Source organism: Cryptomeria japonica, chromosome 3 (genome assembly GCF_030272615.1).
Source record: "Cryptomeria japonica chromosome 3, Sugi_1.0, whole genome shotgun sequence".
In the NCBI taxonomy this organism is placed as follows: domain Eukaryota; kingdom Viridiplantae; phylum Streptophyta; class Pinopsida; order Cupressales; family Cupressaceae; genus Cryptomeria; species Cryptomeria japonica.
The window spans coordinates 385624775-385647856 of NC_081407.1; the positions used below are offsets into that span (position 1 = coordinate 385624775).

The 23082-nt window shown below is 35.2% G+C and overlaps 1 protein-coding gene across 1 annotated transcript; it reads right to left on the minus strand.

The window, feature by feature from the left end:
* Positions 1 to 8470: 8470 nt before the first annotated feature.
* Positions 8471 to 10505, minus strand: LOC131044730 (probable anion transporter 5). The gene has a single exon (XM_057978123.2). The coding sequence runs from the start codon at positions 10218 to 10220 to the stop codon at positions 8871 to 8873; it is 1350 nt and encodes a 449-aa protein (XP_057834106.1). The 5' UTR covers positions 10221 to 10505; the 3' UTR covers positions 8471 to 8870.
* Positions 10506 to 23082: the final 12577 nt, after the last annotated feature.

Below are 23082 nucleotides of genomic sequence, written 5' to 3' on the forward strand. Positions count from 1 at the left end.
GCTACTAATGACTATTTTTTCATGGTATTCTCTCAAGTGGTCGATTGAAACATGATTTTTGAAGGTGACCCTTATTTTCCCAATCAAGCGAGTTATTCATTTGATCCTATGGAAGAGATGTATTATAAGATCCCTATCTAGATTCATCTCCCTCGACTTCTATTAGAGTTCTACAGGTCTAATATTCTACGAGTTATAGTGATGATTATTAGAAAGCCTTTTGGACCTTCCTACCAAAACCTTGACAAGAACTTTGCTACATTTGCTCTCCTTTGTGTTGAAATCAACTTGAACAACCTTCTTTTGAAACCCATGGAGCTCAAGTTGGTTAGTATAGATTAGATTCAACAAATCGATTATGAGCTCTTTCGTTTCATTGTCATGCATGTGATTAATATGAGCATATATAAAAAAACATACACAAATTTGGGCCCTCAACTTTCTCTCCCCACCTCTAAGATGCAAGCAACCAATGTGAAAGTAGAAGCAAAGGCCCTAAATCATTCTGATGTGCCAAATTCAAATGGATTCGTTCTTGTGAAATCACATTCGAAGAAGAGGTATAGTAATCACAACAAAAGTGGTTCCTAAAGGATATTTTGGTAATAGATTTGATGCTCTAGAAAGCTTTGAGGATTTGGACATAGTGGAGCAAGCCAACAACTTGGCTAGTCAAGATATGCATAACCAAGACTCGGGTGATAATACTATGTCAATGCCTTCTTTTGCAATGCAAGAATCATTTAAAAACAGTGAATTTCATGTTTATAGTTATTTAGAAGCAAATAACAAGATGTAGGAAGATGTAGAGACACATGCAAAAGGATTAATTTTAACTCGTATGATGAAAAATCAATTAGAGTCAAACAAAGTTAGAGGTTGTACCGAATCCTATGCACAAACTACGGGCAAAGGAAGATGGTAAAAAGAACACTCCTCCCATATTAGGAACTCAACAAAAGAACATTAAGAAGGGAACATGGATAAGGTGTCAAAAGAAGGAAGGAAAAAAGATCAATAAAAACTAAGGTGGCAATCACTAGTGGAATCTAGTGTCATCAATATTTTAGATACTCATTTTTTTAATCCTTAAAACAGAAGGTGATTTTTTAGAATGCAAGGGATCTAAGTAGTATCCATTGACAACATGTTACTTGATATCAGATTCAAGAACACAAACTAGATATTTTCTTCCCTCATGAAAGAAAGTTATTAATTGAAGGCACGATAAGTATCTTTCCAAAGATTTCGAGGGGAGGCTAGTGTTTATGTATTGGAGCTAAGGGCACTCTTAGAGGATTGGCTTCTATTTTCTCATGGCAAGTTGGAAGTAGGAACTCAATAACAATGGTGACCTCATGCCTTGACTTTATAGACTCTATCTTGCTTACTAATGATCATGCTTCCATTGATTTATTAGGTAAGATTTTTTCTTGTCTCATATTAGATGTTTGATCTCTTGTTTCCTCTTTCCCCTACATTTAAACAAGTGACTTCAATGTTATTGCTAGCCTAGATGAGAAAAGGGGGTCCTGATCATATTGTCCCTTCTTCTATATTATTTAGAGACAACATCTCATCCCTTAATATGGTGGATGTGATGCAAAGGAATAATTTTCAGCTAGAGTATCAAATGTGTAAAATAGATTCTCTCGTAAAGGCTTGATAGGTTCCTTGTCTATGAATTTCAATTAGACTTCATCTGCTGAGATTTTAGGATGGAAAGGATCTAGCCATTAGCTAATCTTATGCTACTCCACTATGTTATCAGTTAAGGTGTGAATCATCCTTTCAAATTTCAAATTATATGGTTGCAAGAATCAAATGTGTACATGCTTAGAGAATGATGGTGGTTTGATGGGAAGCCTACCTTTGACACTCCTTCAAGAGACTTTAGTTTTTTAAGTATAAGCTAAAAACTTAGGGCAATTTTAGATGTTTGGCTTCTATTTTGTCATGTTGAGTTGGAAGTAGGAACTCATTCTCTATGGTGACCTCATGCTTTGACTCTAGAGATTCTATCTTGCTCACTAATGCCCATGCTTCCATTGATTTTTTAGATTTTTTCTTGTCTCATATCAGATGTTTGCTCTCTTGCTTCCTCTTTTCCCTAGATTTTAACAAGTGACTTCAATGTTATTTCTAGCCTGGATGAGAAAAGGGGGCTATGAGCATATTGGCCCTTCTTTTGTATTATTCAAAGACAAAATTTCATACCTTAATATGGTAGATGTGATGCCAAGGAATAAAAAATTTAGCTAGAATAATCAAATGTGTAGAATAGATTTTCTCATAAAGGCTTGATAGATTCCTTGTCTATGAATTTCAATTGGACTTCATTTTCTAAGATTTTAGGATGGAAAGGATACGACCCTTACCTAATCTTATGCTACTCCATTATGTTATTAGTTCATGAGAATCATCCTTTCAAATTCCAAACCATGTGGTTGCAAGAATCCAACTTGTCCGTGCATATAGAAGGATGGTGGTTGGAAGGGAAGCCTACCTTTTCCACTACCTTGTACTCCTTCAAGAGACTTCAATTTGTTAGTTATAAGCCCCAAACTTGGAACAAATCTCCTTTTGGAAATATTCTCCAAGTTAAAGCTTAATTTCAAGATAAGCTTGGGATAGTCACCTGGTGGACTAAAGATGAGGGCATGACACACGATCTCCTATAGGAAAAGTTTATTTTGTCTAAAGAACTATTAAAATGGGGCTCCATAAGGAGATATTGTGGAAATAGAAATATCAAATTGATTCATTACTAAAGGTGACGAAAACACTTCTTTTATTCACAACTTGATAAAGGAACAAAGACACAGTAATGTTAATGCCAAGCTCACCGTTGCTCAAGGATAATAGTTCTCTTCATTTCAAGGTATCTCCAAGGAAGTTTTTGGGCATTTCTCCTCCTTCTTAAATAAGTAAGGACTTTAGGATGTGGGAAATGAGAACTTGTTCTCAATTGTATCCCTTCCTCCTTCCCCTCTCCCTCGCCTTTCCATCCAAAGGCTTGGTACTTAATTCTGTCCATTCATCTTTGTGTCAGAAGAAATGAATAAATTGCTCTTTAAACCTATCTCTTTGGAGGAGATTATTTCAAATGCCCACCAAATGAACAAAGGTAAGTCTAATGGGAATGGTGAATATTTAATTGAACTTCTTTAAGAATTTTATAAAATTTTAAAACATAACTTATTAGAGATGGTTAGAAAATTGTATAACAAAAATAAAATGCTTAAAGAAATCAAATTTTCCTTTCTTTCTTTGATCCCTAAAAAAATGGAGTCAGCTCTTTGGACTTATTCCAACCTATTGATCTTTGCAATGTTATAAAATAATTAGCAACATTATTGCAGAGTGACTTGAAAAGTGTTATATTTATTTAATCACTCTTGAGAAAGAGGGTCTTGTGAATGGATGCCAAATCTTGGAAGGTATTGTTGTGGTTGCAAAATTCATCCATTCTATTTTTAACTCAAAGGAAAACTTTATCTTCTCTATGTTGAGCATGTTGAAGGCCTACGATAAGGTCAATTAGTCTTTTCTTCAAGATATATTAAGGCTTTTGGATTTTTCTTTAGCTAGATTGAGTATGTAATGAGTTGTATGACTTTGACATCCTTTCAGTGTTAATTAACAACATTCCCTCATCTCTTTTTTCAGCCTCCAGAGGTCTTAGACAAGGAGATTGTTTATCTCCTTATGTGAATACATATTGATGGTAGAAGGGTTAGGCCGATTGATAAAATGATATCAACTGAGACCTAACTTGTTCAGGGTTGACCTCAGGCAGAGAATACTATCTCTCGATTTCATAATCAATTTGTGAATGACACTGCTTTAATGGGGATTTAAAATTGAGGAGGCAAATTTTTTTAAGAAACTGTTAGATATTTATTTGTCTGCCTCTAGTCAACAAATCAAGAAGGAAAAAACTAGTATCTTCTTCTTCAACATGTTGGATCCTATTTAATGCATAATTGAAAACATCTTTCATTTTCAAATTAGAACTTTATTTGTGGATTATTTAGGAATTCTTTTGTCCATAAGTTGTCTTAAAAGGAATAGTGGAATAAGATCTTATATAGATTTTACTTGAGAGTTATTCAATGGAATTTTCATTGGATATCTTTTGGTGGTCAACTAAACCTATTAAAATCAATACTGCAATCCTGGTCTATGTACAAATTTTTAAGTTTAGCCACTCCCAAAAAAATTCTCGAGGATTTTGACATTCATTCTAGGAAGTTCTTATGGATAGAAAACTTAGAAAGTAAAAAATAGAGTTTGACGAATTGGGATTTGTTTTGCAATCCTAAGGAGGTTGGAAGTCTTGGTCTCACGCAATATGAGCTCAATTGTCAAGCTTTAACAACCAAATTATATTGGCATTGGTAAACAAATCTAGGCTAGCCTTAGGCAAAAATTATTGATTTTAAATATCTAGGGGGAGTTGTCGAGGAGGATATCCTACAAATGAATCTTTCTAGGAATGGATCCATGATTTTGAACACCACTAAAAATAGGGCTAAACTTAAAGAATCAGATTTTCTATATATTTAACAGAGGTAATAATGCACTTTTCTAAGAGGACTCTTGGGATAAACATCCTCATATTCTTTCTTCAACCTTTAAGGGATATTTTTTAGAAGCGAGTTGGTTCAAGGTTGTTGATTTTAAGTTCCACACTTCTCTGGGAAGATCAACTGTCCACAAGTGAAGAGAGCCTTTGAGTTGGCCTGAGGGGGATTCTTTGGTAGATAGAGAAACTTTGGCTTCAATTTTGAAAAAGAAACCTTATGGTTCCTTAGAGGGATTAGATTCCATTGCTTGATTTAGTTGCTCTTGGGTATCAAAAATTGGAGATGCAATAAGAGGGATTGTATGTCTTCCTTGGTGGGGTGGGGGGGGGGGGGGGGATTTGGAGGAGGTTTGGATGAACCAAATATAATTTATTTTGGATTTTGAGTTAGGGTAAAATTCTCATATGGGATAATATTAGGAAGAGAGTTTTCCAAGGGTCTTTTAGATATCAATATAGAGAAGTTGAGATGCATGAATATGTGTTGCACTTAAATAGGTTTCGTGATAATAGATTTGAAAGGCACCCAGGATTTAAATATTTTATATTGAACCTTATGCTACACCATCGTAGCCAAGGACTTGCCACAATGTCTCTTAAGAAAATAATTGGGGATTTCATACCAACCATCATCGATAGTCTTTGTCTCAATACACAACAATTGCTTGGCACTTAATTGGTTAAACAATTAATGCATTATAGCTCTTCCCTAAGAGGGTCATTCTCATATTGAAATGCATGTCGTAGCAAGTTTTCAAATATGATCAGCCAATTTGGATTGCCCACCATCTTGTTCATATTCAGTGTTGCAAATACTAAATGAGCATTTATAATGATTGTTTTTAAACGACATAACACCTAGACAACAAACTTAAAAAGACTACACAAATAACATAACTAATAACATGCATACCACATGCTTATACCTACATCAACGGTTCACAATCTTCCATGAAGACGAAATAGATAAGCTTCTATGTACAAGAAATTATTGGTATATATAAGAATGGCAATATTGATTCCTTTGGCTTGATAATGCACTAAACATGGATAAAATAGACTAAGGAGACCATACAACTATAGAAAAAGAAAAAAAAGATTCTTTGAAAAATATATCATTGCATGGAACCCTTGTAGTCCATCTAAATGAAACAACACATGACATCAATCTTTCCAAGATGATCCTTGCTTATAAAATGTAATTGAGATCTTCTCTAAAAATACATTTGCTAACAATGAAGAGTTAATCAGTCATGTCCAAAGATACACAAAATGTACTGAAGCAACATGTCTACATTAGAAGAGTCAAGTTGTAGAATGTCGATATAGAACTCCTTTGAATGAGTGTATTAGATCTTCCTTATCTTGTGATGAATTTGGTAAGAAAACATATGCCCCTGCACAAAATGATGATAGGTTAAACATATGCAATCCATATATGATTTCAATATGGATTGCTAGCCTATCATTTTAAAAATGTTTGTTCTTAAATACATTGCAAAATATACATCTAAGTTTATAAAAAATAGAGTTTTGTATTGATATGCTAACAAAGATATGTAGAAATCAAAACCAAAAAGTCAAGATCTAATAGCATATTATGAAAAAATCATGATAGAGATTGTTTCAAAACAAATGTAGGCATACAATAAACATGCCATATGCTCCAAAAATTAATGTTTGTTATTTGCAATTGTACCTTTATAATATTAAATGTTGGCCAAAAAGTATTTTGTCGAATCACAAGAAATCTGGATAAAAGTATAGTCGAATTGAGCTATCTAAATTTCTACAAGCAATTCCCTATTGAGATGAAAATGATAGCATTGATCGATTCTGCATGCCCCTTCTCATTTTCTTCTTGTCGCAAAGGGTGCAAATGGAAAGATAGAAACAACATGTAATTGTCAATGCCTTCCGTCAATTCTATACTATTCCAAATGAATATTTAGATCATTTTGAAACATTCAATCGGAATGAGCTACTTATCAATGAGAATTTGCATGGCATTGCCACAAATATAAGTCTCATTAAAGATATTATTATTGCAAATTGGAAGGAAATGAATATAAATAAGTACTTTGTGACATGTTGACCACATAATTGATACATAAGTTAACCATGAAGAGTATGATGAGGTTAATAATGAGATAAAATAGAAATGATTGAATGGGTGTTGCTATCACAAATGGGCCTTGCTAGTGAAGAAAATCTAAATTGCCTTAAAATGCATGGTGGATGTGATTATGATAATTTCAACAAATGGGATGAATATACTATTCCTCCACGTTTACATGGGACTATACAACATTTCATAAGCACAAATATGATGTCCCAAGAAGGCAAACAATCCTCATTAGAGTTAAACAATCCACCATATCCACTCTCTTCCAAACAAGAGCAAGCACTTACCATTATTAAAGAACATTGTAATGATAATTCCTTCAACTAACCCTTGCACCGGATCATTCAAGGAACAAAGGGTGTAGGAAAATCCTATCTAATTCATTTGATCAAGAATGCACTTTGTACTCTAACATCACAAAAACATAACTCACTCCTTGTTTTGGCTCCTACAAGAATTGTTGTTTAATATTCCAATAAATAAAATTGCAATCATTAAAGAAAAGGCATTCACAAATAGTATTTCAATAAGACATGAAGCATGTGAAATACTTCCTTGTGGATGAGATGATCTTAATGGGGCCAAAGTTACTATTGAAAATAGATAGTAGATTGTATGAAGCTTTTCTCCACCAACAAAACTTATGCTTCAACGATATATCTATAATACTTGTAGATAACTTGACACAACTACCACTTGTATGGACAAGCCCATTTGAACATCACACTCAAAAGCCAAATTCATGTGGCTACAATTCACTACAATTGTTAGATTACAAATAATTTTTTGTAAACAAGGTGACACTCAAACTCTAATTTTCTCTTTCCAAACAATACAAAACATGTGTAATGCAAAACTAGTTGAAAACGTTTGGGAATTATTAATGAACTATACAAATATATTCCTATCAATAGATGAAAAAAGAAAGATTTTGACCACTCAATGCACCTATTTGCTACAAATGATTTAGTGAATGTACAGAACAACAAAAATGCTTAAACTACTAAACCCTGTTGCACTTAGTGTTTTAGTAAAAACGCACATAAAATCAAATATTGATAGTGATGTCGACTAACTTCCCCAAGAACTCTTACCATGTAAAGGCCAATGAATCATGTTAACAACAAACTTGTGGATTGAAATAGGTCTTGTAGTTGGGTCTCTTGGAGAGGTGGTAGAAGATATTGTGTACATAATTCTAGTTGTAAACCACCTAATTTTATCTTTGTACATAGTAGTATGATATGATACTTGCAATGGTCTACCATGGAACCAAAATGACCCAAAAATATGCTTGTCAAACCTATATCGCCTAGTAATTGTCGACAAATATCACTATCCATGCCATGGGCAATTAAAATACATAAATTGTAAAGATTAACAGTAACAAAAGTGACAATCAATATTGGTAAAACAAAAAAAAAAAACTTAACTTTTACAACTATATCTAGAGTTAAATCAATAAAGGGACTTCATATAGAACCTTTGTTCCTCTTTGACTGATATTCAAGAATGAAAAATAAGCCACATTATCACAAAAAAAGAGGAGTCTCAATTACATCTACTCTCATTATAATAAGTTTAGGTACACAAATTTTAATGTAAATTTTGTAGATAGCCTATCAATTTGTTCTTTTTATTATCACCATATCATATGCTTTATAAAACAAATTCTAACATAATATTTTCACAATTTCATGTTCTATAGGAGCATGCTTGACAATCATATAAAAGTGACATTTTCATAATAAGAATACTTAAAGAAATTGAATCTTTATTTTTTATTTATGAAAATAAGTAGATTACATAGATATTGGTATCTCTACCCATTGCGAATAAGTAGATTACAACATGATGAATAAATATACATTCCAACTACAAGTCATCATTTGACTAGTGATTCCTACCTTTAAAATCACCCACAGAAAAAATTATCCAAATGTTGAACTTGATTCAATCCCACTTTCCAAAATTTAAACCTCTAACAAATGAGGATAAAATATCAAGTGAAGAAAAAAATCAAAACTTTTACCATTGAATAGATCAGAGACATCTGATGATAAATCATAGAATGTGATAAGAAACATTGATGCAAAAGAATCTTCTACAGAAAAAACACAAATAACACTATATAAGATGTTCACATTTTGAGGAGAACTAATCAAAAATTCTCTCCCCTGTGGCGAACACTAAGAATATGACCGCACTGCAAATGCAAAGGAACGCTGGAATGTAGAAGATCTGAGTCCAACTGTTTGGATTTGAGAGATCCATATTGGCAGCTTTGGCAGACTCCAGAATTTGACCTGTTAAACTCACACCAACTATTCCGGCCATGGTGCCAGCTGTATTAGAAATGCCCATTACTATACCTGCATAACGAGGAGCAACATCCAAGTGATTAACAGCAAAACCTGCTCTTCCAAGTGCTAGAGATCCGAGGCACACAGAGGAACAGAGCACTGCTCCCCAGGAAGTTCTCAAGGTGGGCATCATCACCAAAGCACAAGCAGCAACAAGGAAACCTCCTGTGTTAAGCCATTTCCTTGTATGTGTCACAGAGATTTGCCTTTTGGTGATCAGGTGATCAGCAATCACTCCACCAATATTGGAGAACACAAACATATTCAAATAGGGCAGCATCTTTGAAGAACCCATTTTCTGAAGGCTCAGATGCAGACCCATTTCAAAGTATGTAGGAAGCCAGTTCATCAAAACATAAAGTGCATAATCGAATGTAAAATTGTTAAGAACAAGGGCCCAAATGGGAAAACTCGACAGTAGATTTTTCCAGGGAATGGAAACCTGGGTCCTCTGTGTACTCATAGTTTCAGTCAGGAAACCATTTGTGTGCTCTTTGTCTCCTGTCAGAGGCAGAAAACCCTTAGTAGTAGATTGCCCAAAACCAGCAGAAGAGGCTTTTGGATGATCTGAGCGTGGGGGATCAGTAGAACACAAAAACCAAACCAGTGCCCAAATGCCCCCCATGGCTGCCTCTACAAAAAAAACTGCCCTAGGTCCCCTGAGATGAACAATTCCAGGCAAAACAAGCATTCCTGCAGTGGCCCCAAAATACATGCCTGATGTAGTCAGGGAAACAGATCGTGACCTTTCATGGGGAGGAACCCATTGGGCCAAAACAGTATGAATCGAAGGAAAAATGAAACCTTGTGCCACACCCACAAGGAGGCGAGCAATTACCAGTGTTTTAACCCTCCTTGCATCCAGGGGCACCATTGCTGTTGTCAGAGACCACACTATAAAGGAAAAAAGAAGAACCCGTCTGCCCCCTATTCTCTGTGCAGCCCAACCTCCAGGAACCTGTGACAGGGCATAGCCATAGAAGAAAGTAGATAGGATTAAGCCCTTTGTTGACTGGTTTATACCAGCTGCATCTGCTGCTGCTGTGTATGCAATGGAGAACCCCACTCTTTCAATGTAGCACACACAGGTACAAGCAAATGTCAATCCAACAATGACATGACGTGTAGCTACCCTTCTCCCCATTGCTCTCCAAAGCACCCACTTTTCAGAATCTAACAATTTACCCAATTCTAGTATCCATATTTGCCTGATTCAATCCCTTCACTAGTACCTGCACATTCTACAGAATCTACTGGTACTTGTAGTACATTCTACAGCGCCTGGATCTGGATCATAAGATGCACTCTTAAGAGACAAGCTTTCCTAATCTTTAGCTCACAGCTATCACATACACGTTTAGGTAGCCTCCAATTAAAAAAGTTAAAGCTAATTTCTATTCATGCATTTAGCTTCCTTTGATAACTTAGAGCTTTTACTACTACTAGATCATGGTCAACTCTTCTATGTAAAGAGTGAATTTTATAATTGTCACAATTTTTTAGGGATATTTAAAATTTAATTAAAAATATGTACAAGTGATTTTATTTTTCTTATTTTTTGTTTCATTAAATATTTAAATATTGTTAATCTTAAGGGCAGGTCATATGCTACTACTTCACTTATTTTAGAAGTGTTGGTTCAATCTACTATTTGGCTTATTTTAGAATGTTGGTTCCATCTACTACTGGCTTATTTTAGAACTTTGATTTCATGAATATTTAACTTTTTTGCTTATTTTTCTTATTTTCTCTTTTACTAAATATTTAAAAATTGTTAATAATAGTCAACTCTAAGGACAAGATCCCATGCTACTACTTAGCTTATTTTAGAACTAGTAGTTTCATGAATATTTAGGTTTTGCTTATTTTAAAGTCGCCATTGTAAATTTCTATTTATAATAATAATAATAATTTATGCAATAAAACTTGAGGAAAAAAATAGAAAGAAAATATTAAAGAAGAAAAAAAGAAATTTGTGAAGCCACATGGCATATTTGTTAATGTTGGTGCTTATTTCCAGCCCCCCTCTTTTTCTACAACTTATTTCTATTTCCTAACAATAGATGCTCCACTAAAATAAGAAAAGACCAAGTAGCTGCATGGAAATATTTAGCTTTTGCATAAATATTTTTAATGGTGAAATTTGTATATTAATATTATTTTTAATTTAATTTTATGTTTGTATTTGAAGTAATGGTTTAAAATGTTTATATAAATAAATAGTATAATTAAACATTTTTAAATTAAATTATGGTCTATTTTTGTTCATTTAATTTTTTGTTTAGGATTGATTAAGCTCAAGTTTGTATAATAATTTCAAAAAAAAGTTTCAAATTTTTTAATCTATATAAATATTACATTAATATACAAACCATACAAGTAATATTAGTGAAAAACATTACAATGAATCTTAAATACCATTCCTCGAGTATAATATGAAGAACAATCAAGTATATCTCAATATAATCAATTATATGATGAGTCAAGTATCGCAACATTTTAATATAGTATACAATGATTGTATGAATCTATTAGTTGACTTGTCGATATAAAAGTAGTCTATATAGTTATGAATAATAAACATGTCTTCAACTAGAATCTTCAAAATTGGCCTCTTAATGGGCCTGTTTGAGATAATCCATGCGGTAAGGAGAAAGAGGAAGTAGAATTGATGAAACCAACTAGAGGTTGGATCAAAGTGAATTTCAACAAAGCCTTGAAGGGTAACTCGAGACCGTTAAGTACACGGTATGTAGCGCGAGATTGGAATGTAAGCATTATTGCTTTGGGAGCTAAAAAATTGGTTGAGGGAATGAATAATGAGCCCAAGTGTCAGACTTCTCTCTTGGCTGTCAAAATAGAAAAGAAAATGGTCATTGAAAAGCTTCACCTAGAGGAGGATAAGAAATTGGTCATTGAAAAGCTTTGCCTAGGGGATGATTCATTGATTGTTGTTAATGCGATCATCAAAGGGGAAGCAACCGCATGGAGGTTGAATAAATGTATTCATTCAAGTCGTAGTTATTTGGTAGATAGTGAAAACGAATCCATTAGTATCATGATGATGTTAGAAATTAGGAAAATGATGCATTATTGAGTGTTTTGAATAATTGTGCATTATTTGGTTTTATGCCGCATCGTTGGTGAATTATGTGATGATCCTAGGATGTAGGTACTAGAGAGGATCGTGAGAGTGGCTCCCAACGTGTCCCAACCCAAAGTGGTACAAGAGAGGCAATCACGTGAGGGAGTCAATTAACCAAGAGAAAACTAATGAAACATGGGTAATTAATTAACCAAGATAATGGAAACTCCCTACATACCTTGAATGTTTGTAAAGGTTAAGGATGATGACTTGGGATGTTCCTTGCGCACCTTGAGCACTCATACAGGCTAGGGATGATGACCTGGGAAGACATACCATCTTGTAGGGCATGAGATGCTTGTGATTAAGTATCCTCATTAGTACAAGACGGTGCTAGGTTCCATGTGTAGTCATCCCTTTGAGCTTCGTGATGACACTCCCTAGCTAGCTCTCTAGCATGTACTCCTAGTGTAGTTGATTAGCATCTAAAAAATGATTTGTTAATTTTCTATTGGTGTTGAATTCATTGATGTATACTTGTATATTGGATGTATTCTTGGTTCTTGGATGTTGTGAAAACTTTATGATTGGATACCTTGTGTTCTTCATGTTTGGATGTTCTTATGTCTTCTCCCCACATGTCTTGTGTGTGTGAGTGTTTTGGCCTTGTGACTATCTCCTAGCATGGGGAAGTGGATCTTTTGATTCCATGTGGTTGGGTGGCATGTATAACATTGTTCGATCCAAAGGATTGCGGACTAAGAATGCTTAGTGGACTCTAATCAAATATATTTGCTTATGCATTTTTAGTTGATTCATTGAAAGACAATGTTGATTATGAAGGCTATTTGAGTCCCAAGTTGCAATTGTAATAATGAACTTTGGACCTCTCATAATGACATGGGTTGTAATTGTAATGTAACATGGATGGTAGTAAAATTGATATCATGCTTATGTGACTTGACGTTAGAGTTGAGCATGGTTATGTCATTGATATGCACTTACTCTTTATGGCATAAATGGTAAAATGAACTTAGGAAATTCTTTAATTGGATATAAAAAGAATGTAGGAACTTGTATTTTGGGCTTAAAATAAAATTTCCTTTATTAGAAATTAGATCTTATCCTTGAATCTTGTAGAACTATTTAAATTTGCAAAATTTTAAAAAAGTTTGAGGCCTTCGGCCTAAGGACTTTGTAAACTTTGTGAAAGAGGTAAGGCTCATCATCGAACCTCAATTACCAGAAGGTCCTACTAAGGTATTGTATTGATCTAAAGGTTGTCAGGTTTCAACCTTTGAACTTTTGTCCTAACATTAAAGCCTCCTCTTGGTGCAAGGAAAGGCTTCTCATCGAACCTCACTCCTCCAAGTGTTCCTTAGAGGCCTTTGTTGTTTTAATTTTACCAGGCCTTGAGAATTGGGCTTTCACCTTACAAAATTAAACAAAAATTGTGAATGAGGTAAGTTGAAACCCTAACACTCGATCCCCAATTAGTCCTCTTTCACACTTCAAAGTTTCCAAGCATTTTGCACTTCAGACTTTGGGCTTTTTGTTGGATATTGCTGAGAAGTTTGCTAGAATGATGTGTTATCATTGATGTCAACATATTCCTTTGTGTGTTCTAGTGTTGCAGTCAGATTAAATGAGTTGGTTTGGCCAGTGTGTTGCAGATGAGTTGTTGTGGATTAAAGGGTTTTGATATAAGTATCTCTAGTTGATTCAGCTAAAGTTTCAAAGGTTCGCATGGTGATTTGATCGAGTTATGAGATTCGGTATTGAGGCTGGTTTTTCTGTTGTTCAATGTTGATCAGTGTTCTAGATTTTGCTTCGTGTTGCAATATCTTGGTTTGCAGATTTGGCAGAGTGTTTGGGATGTTCATATGTGTCCTCAATTCAGATGATTCATGATTTGGAGGTCTACAAGTGAATCTTTCAATTTGACAGCCAATATAGTTGATGTTCTTGAGGTTCGGTATAATGATGATGATGGTTCTAGTAAGTGGTGATGTTGCAGTTGTTGTTTTGGTAATTCATGGTGCTTGTGGATGTTTCTAGATCATGTCCTATTTGTGTTGATGGTCCACATTGATCATTGTGCTCGTTGTGTATGATTTATCCAATATATTCGTGTTATGCGATTTTCTTAGCCGATCGGATGATCTTAGCATTTTGCGGATGTTCAAGGCATAATTCTTGGAGGGGTTTCATGTTCAAGGCAGTTGATTTAAGTCCATACTATGTCTTAGCCGACATTGTTTTGGTCTGCATGTAATGTTGTAGCATGTGTGGTTATATTCTTGTAATTTGTGATGAGTGTTGAGCTGACCTTTAAATATAGGCTGGTGAATTGTATAAATAAATGTAATAGTCGTGTGAGAGGTATCATCTGTGTGTGTGAACAATGATTTGATCTTTTAATAGCAGAGAAGAAGTGCGAAGAAGTGTAAAGAAGTGCGAAAGAGCAAAGATCAGATTGTGTGCTTAACCAGAATTGTAACCAGGCATGAAAAGATGCTATTTTATCAATTCATGATCTTCTGAATGTAATCCAAATATTTTTGTAAGGCAGTGAGTCTTCCCAAGGGTTGTAGCCCTTCTTGTTATATGATTTGAGTAGTGAGATCTAGGCAGTGCGCCTGAATGCATGTGCGTTCCCCATTGTAATATTTCATTTACTCCCACCATGGTTTTTCCCTTAACTGGGTTTTCCACGTCAAAAATCTTGGTGTTATGTGTATAATTGATGTGGTATTGATTTGTGCTTTCATTGTTAATTATCATATTTAAAATTGTGTTTGAGTTGTGTAAAGTTTTTGAGCAAATTGATTCACCCCCCCCTCTCAGTTTGCTTCCCTATTGCCAACACTTTTGACTTACCATTTACATCCTTGCCAAATAAAAAGTAATCAAAAACCCCAATATTTGAAACCCTGATTCGTTCCTTTTTTCTTCAGACTTTGGGCTATCTCTTTTTCAAGTTTTTTTTAAAATTTTTTTATGAAGGTAAGGCAAAACATCGAAACCTTGACCACTGAAGACCGACAAGGTCAACTAGGAGTAAGGCCTCCCAATTTGGCTCTTGTATAGGTTATACTTTATGTTGAGGATCGCCTTCGGCCTAGAAGAGTGGACTGGAGGGGATAATTCCATCATCCTACTCCTTGTCTCATAAATTGATAGTGTCTTCATCTAGTCGACTAGTATTTGCTCCTAGATAACCATCGTTGGTGTTGGTTTTTTGGTATGTCATAAGTGTTTTAAAGTGTTATTTGGTATGGATTGGAGTTTGATGATTTGTTCATCCTATAATTGTGCGGTGTCACAAGAGAATATGGTCGTGGGCTTGTACCTAATCATCTTTTAAGTGATGCTCCTTCTCTCTCATAGGTTCATCCCGGTGGTTTTGTCATGTGACTATTGAATCATCTGCTAGTGTCACCTTATATTTGTAATGGTGAGGTTATTTTGGTTGTCTTTATCTTTGTTTCATAATGTTTGATATAAAAAATTTATTTGTATATTGTATTGCAAGTGTGACATGTTGTTGTATCTTTGGCGTTGTTGTTTAAAAAAAAAAAAAGGTAGTTTCATCAAGTTTTGCCTTGGTCCTTTCAAATGAGGTATTACAATAACAAGACAAATAGGTGTAGAGAGGCGTGGAATACACTTATAATTATACTTTCTCACATCTCACACCAATACCTATCGGGTTTAATTAATAGCAGGGATAATACAACACCAATCATAACTAGAATCACATGTAACCGAGTATATTAACCATCCTAAAAAAACCATGGGCAACTTCTATAATTCTCTAGCAAGTCATACTATAGTGCACTTTGAGTACACTAGCACACTTCAAGGTCTATAATAAGATGGAAGGAAATCGTTACACTTTTGAGACACTAGAATTACTAAAGGACATCAACACAAGTTATAGACATCAATGAACTTGGTAGAGCAATGTTGTACTTTCCTAGTTGTGCATCCATCATAATTAAGGTTTTTTTAGAATTAACTACCTAGATAAAATCTATAATCCATTTTAATACTTTTTATAATGAAATTATGACAAATCATAAAATAGAGACAGTAAAAAAGAGTTCCCTAGAAGTTTGTATGTATGATTTTCTACATGTTCTTAATCTCAAATTTCATGTAAAGTGTTTACCCATTCTTGAGATCATAATCAAACATTAGATTTAGTTGAATACCCAATTTAGACTCTTCTACAAGGTTCACTTAGCTCACTAGGAAATACCTAAGTTTTCAATCTAAAAATAATACATAAAAAATACAATTCATATTCAAATAATTTCATAATAGTAGCACACGTAAGGTATAGTCACCGCGTACTTCATAGATTCATTGAAGACGGATCTCCTATAAGATCCAAGTCTCATATATTTAAGAATCCATAACTATGTTATATATAGAGAGAGATTTTTCCAATCCAAGTTCACAAAGTTTGAAACACCAAAATATCTATCATTGAAACAATATATTGAATTTCTATAATTTTAAGATTACATTCCTAAATCAATATTAAAGAAACATTGAAATCCCAAATTGTAAACCTCTTAAACTTCTCTAGATTTTGCCAGGTTTCATTCTCTACAAGAGATTTAAAACAACGAGATTTAATCGATTTGGATTCAATGAATATTCTAATTTATTCCACCAATCTATCATTGTCATGATCTTTTCAAAACTAAAATCTAACTCTGAGTTCCAATGAATGATCAATTTTCATATTAATTTCTTTTAAACAAGATACATTTATTCAAATGAAGAAACATATGTTTCAAATTCATGAATATAAATTATTAATTAAACAATTGAGATGTTTGTTAAAGTAATTCCATGATTAAAATTCTAGATTCGATCTTTTGTAACTTGACAATAATTGATGGAGATCTAGACACAATTCCACTCAACCCTTTAAACAATTGAGATATTTGTTAAAGTAATTCCATGATTAAAATTTTACATTTGATCTTTTGTAACTTGACAATAATTAATGAAGATCTAGACACAATTCCACTCAACCCTTGAAATTTAATCCAAGTGATAGCCCAAAAACTCTAAACTTCAACGTGTAAATTCTTTTCTATCATCTTCTTCTTAAATGCAATCAATTATTAACCTCATTTGGATTATCCTTATTTGGTTTAAATCATGCATTCTCTCATTGTGGGAATAAAACTCAATAATTTTTTTATTTTTTTTCAATTCAAAAAAATATTTTAAATAATTTTTTTTGTTCATGCACACAACTTAAAAATATTTAATAATCATTTATCTTTATTTGTGCAAAATATAATAAAGATAAATATGTTCTTTAAATTTCAATTATCTAAAACTAGATAATTACAGTCAATTAAATTGTAAGCAAGACCAAAAGTTTATTATTTTTTAATTAACAAATTGTAGACACTTTAATTTGACTAATCAATTTAATCAAATTTATTCTCCTAGGTCACCCTCTGACTAAATTTATTTAATTAATAAAGCCATGTCCCATAGCCAATTAATTGATTAATCTCTTAATTAATTAATCCATCGCTTAATTAATTAATCCTCCTAAACCCTTCCTCTATTAAATAAAATAACTCATTTATTTTATTTTATTCATGTCATCTTTTTTCTTCTAATTCTTGAATTAATTAATTCCCCCACATGTCTCCTAACTCAAACCCTTCTTCTAACCCAACCCCTAGCCTAACCCATGGGTTCTAACTAACCCTATCCACCTAACTAACCTTATCCTTTCTAACCTCTCCCCTCACATGTGTGTGTGCACATTCCTTAATTTTCCATTATTTGGAAAAAGATCCTTATTTGGGTGGTTATTTCCCAAATAGACATGTGTCCTTGTCATCCCTCTCCAAGACGTGTTCTCCTTGAGGACATTTGTCTTTCCACATGGCACCTTGAGGCTTGCCACTTATCCTCTTTTAGGACAAGTGTCTCATTTTCAACCTTCCTTCATTCCCCATCCATTTCTATTTAAACCCTCCATTTTCTAAGCAAATCATCCATTTTTCATAATCATATCATCATAATGTCGGTTTACATACTCATATCGATCCACTTTTGCACAATTATATCGTCATAATGCTGAATCATAACTCACCTTGCATATCATTTTCATCAATCTCATCTTCACATCGTCAATCATTGAGCAAAATAGAGTACCTGTAACGTCATGAGCACGCATCAAATCGAAGAACTCTCAAATTGAAGTGGATTTTGGTTTGCATTTATTTGTTATTTCCAATTTTGTTTATGTTTTAACGTTCTTATCTTGAGGTGTTTGATTTATTTGTGGTTGTTCGATTATTAGTTTAGCTTTTAATCATTTGCATTTTGTACCAACATCTTCTAGCACGCCCGGTGGTACCCACTTCACAGATCATTTTAATCCTTGTTTGTTGTTTTAGTGATTGTTAATTGTAGGTTTTTAGCACTTGGAGGCAAAAAAATGCAATTTCGGAGGTCGACTTCCGCTTCGACGGAGGTCATTTCATCACCAAGTCAACTTTTGCAGTCTAGCGGGTTGTGATCAATTGTGACGGGTTTGCTACCAACTTTAGTGGAAATGCATTCTCGTCATTCCATCTACAGGTATAAAGGTGATTTTTCATACTCCAACGGGTTTGTGGTGAACTCTAGCGGGTTTGTGGTCAACTTTTGTGGGTTTGTACTGGTGAAATTAATTTTGTTTTTTTGTGCTCTCTGGTCTATGTTTAAAGTTAACTCTAGTGGGTTTGCATTCTGTATACATTTTTTTTTGCACTGTTTAATTAAAATTTTACATTTTGTAACTGAAACAACGGGTTTGCAGGTAACTCCAGCAAGTTCGCAGGTAACTCCAGCGAGTTTGAGGGTAACTTCAGCGGGTTTGAGGGACTTCAACGGGTTTGAGGGTAACTCCGATGGGTTTGATTTTTTACAAAAGCCACAGGAATGCACTAAGAAACTACGAGAATGCACTAAATAACTACAGGAACGCACTAAAAAAGTGCAGGAATGCATTATGCTTTTACGGGTTTGTGGTCTCAGTGTTTTAACAGTCATTTTCCTGAATCTTTATTTCATTAGATCATTGCTTACTCACTAACTTTCATTGATTGATTGGATTTTTACTAATGTTTGTGCAGCTAATCATGCTTGTTAAAGACCCCATGCTTTAAACATTAACAGTTTGTTGTGGGACCGCTAAAGAGGGGTGCTTTTTGAAAACATGTCTTTTTCCTCAATCGCTTTCAATTTTGCATTGTGTCTTCTAGTTAATCTAGTAGCACACTTCAATTTCATAAAGGAAAACAACAACTTGTTTTCCGTGTTTGGCACGTTTGTGCATTTGTAGAGTGGACCTATTGCTAACACACTCTATCCTCTCCCTTCGCTCTTGTGTTCCTGGGTGCAAGAGAAAAGTGTTAGCGACATTCATTTTTTACTTTTTAGGTAAGAGGGTCTACCTCCCGAGTAGCCGATAAGGCCAGGTGAGAGGGTACAACCCAAGCGGTACTTTCTTTCGGTCTGTTATATAAATATTCATGATTTTGGCGAAAGCCATAATCACCTAGTGTTGTTGTGTTATAACAATGGTTTCCCTCGGTATCTACATGCAAATGCCTTCGTGGTCTTGACAAAAGTCAAAATCCCCTGGTGCTTGTGTAGCAAATACATAAAAAACCTATGTTCTACAAGCTAGGATATCTCTTAAATAAGTTAGCCACTGCATGTATAAACACCAAATTACCTTGAAAGTTCCCCCACTATGAACCAGTGTTTTAGCAGCCCCAATCCTTCTATTTTTTGGTACAAGGATGAACCTCTGAAGCCACCCACAATCTCGCAATTCATTATTGAGATATCAATTCCTTGAGATCTTTAGATCCTTAGGAATTCAAAGTCTTGTGTGCCCAATAAGTGTGTGTCGTGGAGTGGAGCCAGTGTCACTAGACTTTTATGATATCCAATATGAATAAGTGTGGCTACGGATTAATTTCCAAAGTGGGATCCAACAAGTACTGTCATTTGACCAACCTAGGAAGTACATGATTGTTAATGCCTTTATCATACTCGTGTTCTTGTTGTGTTTGTGTCACAAAACAATCTTTTGCCAAAATCAATTTAAGTTTCTAAACACGTCATTTTACCTAGTCTTGGTTAGTCTTGTTCTTTGGCGGGTTCGCTTCCTGGTATAGCAAGAATGCCTATTTTTTTGAGCTAGATTGACATACTTAGTGAGTCATTGTCATTCAAACTCTCATAGGTTTGCTTCCAGGATCCGCGGGTTCGCTCTTTACTCTTGCGAGTTTGTGTTGTGTGTCACCCAGTCCTCGGTTGTTAAGTGTGGCGGGTTTGCACCAAAATCCAATGGGTTTGCACCCTAATCCAATGGGTTAGCTATCATTCTCACCTACCATTTCAGTCTTTGAAACTATAGTGGGTTTGGACATAGGTCTAGTGGGTTTGACTCTTACTCTCGTGAGTTCATGTCTCACTTCAACGGTTTTGATCCTTATTGTCTTGTTATGCTGCCAAAGTCTACCAAACAATTTTGCTTCATAGTCTGGCGGGCTTGCCTTATTCCCAAGGTCCATTTGCATTTGCTTGAGTTGTCATTGTCTTCCATCTTAGTTTGCATTTGCATTTTGTTAGTATCCTCTTTGCTTGCATAGTTGCATCATTGCCATCATCTTGATTCTTGCATTGTCATTATCATCCATCATCACCTCTCGTCTCCCAATTCGCGTTATCATTGCCTTCTTCCTAGGTCATTAATCTAAACATCAAACATCCAAAATCAAGCATAAAACTTAATCCCCTTTCCAATTTCCTCAAAGTCAGTCCCCATCCTAGTTTGAGCTTGTCATTCATCCCATTCTGAGCTTTAGTCTATCGTCCATTTTCATCTTTCATCTCTCCAACTCATCAATTAATCATCGTGTAGCAATTTTATTATGATGAGTTTGGTCACCCTTCATTTTCTTCCACTTCATCCCATTCTGATGATGATGAGAGTCTCATTAATCAAGATGAGTATGAAATTGAAAACCTTGATGCCCTCATCCTTAGCAAGCTTGCACCAAGTGTCAAATACTAAAATCCAATTGGTCATCCTAGCTACCCTACCATTCCTCCATGCGCATCCACTCATAATCCTTATCACACCTTTGACAAAGGAAATCCATTATGTCTTCCATGCGCAACTCCCTCATGGATCACACCCATGTATCCCTCATATGCAACATCCATGCCTCCATCTTCTCCCATGATCCTATCCCAACCTCCATCTTTTCGTAACAACACTACCATTTATGTCCATAATCCAAATCCACCATCTCATTATCCCCAAATCCATTACACATCCATAATCCTAACCCTCCATCCTACCTCAATCCTCCATCCAATCCTAATCCTCCATCCTACCTCAGGTCTCCATCTAATCGTAATCCTCCATCCTACCTCAAGCCTCCATCCAATCCTAATCCTCCATCCTAATTCAATCCTTCATCTAACCATAATCCTTCATCCTACCTAAATCCACCACTATCCACTTCATCCTATCTCCACCCACCATCCACTTCATTCTACCTTAATACACCTTCATCCACTCCACCCTATCTCAATACACCACCTGCCACTCCATCGTACACCAAAAGATCTTCATCCGCCCCATCCTACCCTAATCCGCCTTCATCCACTCTATCCTATCTTAATCCACCATTGTCTGCTACAAGCTATCTCAATATACCATCTTCCACTCCATCTTATCTCAATTCACCACTCTGCATTCTCTCCTCCATTTTTGCAACTTCTCTTCCACCTCCCACACCTATCATTCCTCTCCCACCTCCTACCACTATCGAAAACATCTCATCCATTGAGACAATCCAACCACAATCCCCATCATCTACTCCTACTATCATTCAAATTCAACCCAATGAACCTCCTATCCTTCCATCCACTCCATCTACCCCAGTTGATGAACCTCCCATCCTTCCATACACTCCATCTACCCCAGTTGGTGAACCCCCCATCCTTCCATCCACTTCATTTACCCTAGTAGACGAACTTCCCATCCTTCCATCCACCCCATCTACCCAAGTCAATGAATCTCCCATCTATCCATCCATTCCATTTGAAGAGTCTACCCACTCAACCATCATCACACCATCCACACCAATCCCATCATGCCAAGATCTTATTCCCAAGCAAGTTGAAATATTTATCGATCCAAAGCAAGATCCTACAATTCTTCCTCCTCCATCTCAAGATCCCTTATCATCCCTTCATCCACATCATGATCTTACCATCCCATGCACTCCATCTCAAGAGCCTTTATCATCCCCTCGTCCAAGTCAAGATCCTCTCATCCCATATACTCCACTTCTTGATCCTCCATTACCTCCCATGCAAACCATCCCACCACCATCACTCTATCCCCTTGGTTCACTCATTCATTCATGGCGGTTCACTTGCAGTAGACAAACATCTGGTATACACCACCCATTCTCCTCCATTTGATAAAGGACTCACATCTTGTTACCCAGAGAACAAGTATCCTACTTTAGATAAAATGCTCAAAAAATGAACTATCGCACTAAAGGCTTATGCCTACATGAGAAAGGTACTTTGGAGCCCATCCATGCCAAAGCACATCTAGTATCTCATGGTCTCAGTTACATATCCCAAGGCACTTCATCCAAAAATATTGGTACAACTAATGAAAAATCCAAGTATGCTTCCAAACCCACGATCGCATCATCCCATCCATCCTCCAAATCCTTTATCACCATCCCCCTACTCCATAATATAAAGACAAAAAAAAACATCCATCTCCCTCCTTCATCCTTTAAATCCATTTTGGGTCCCTATATCCCAAAATCCACCATGTATCCCC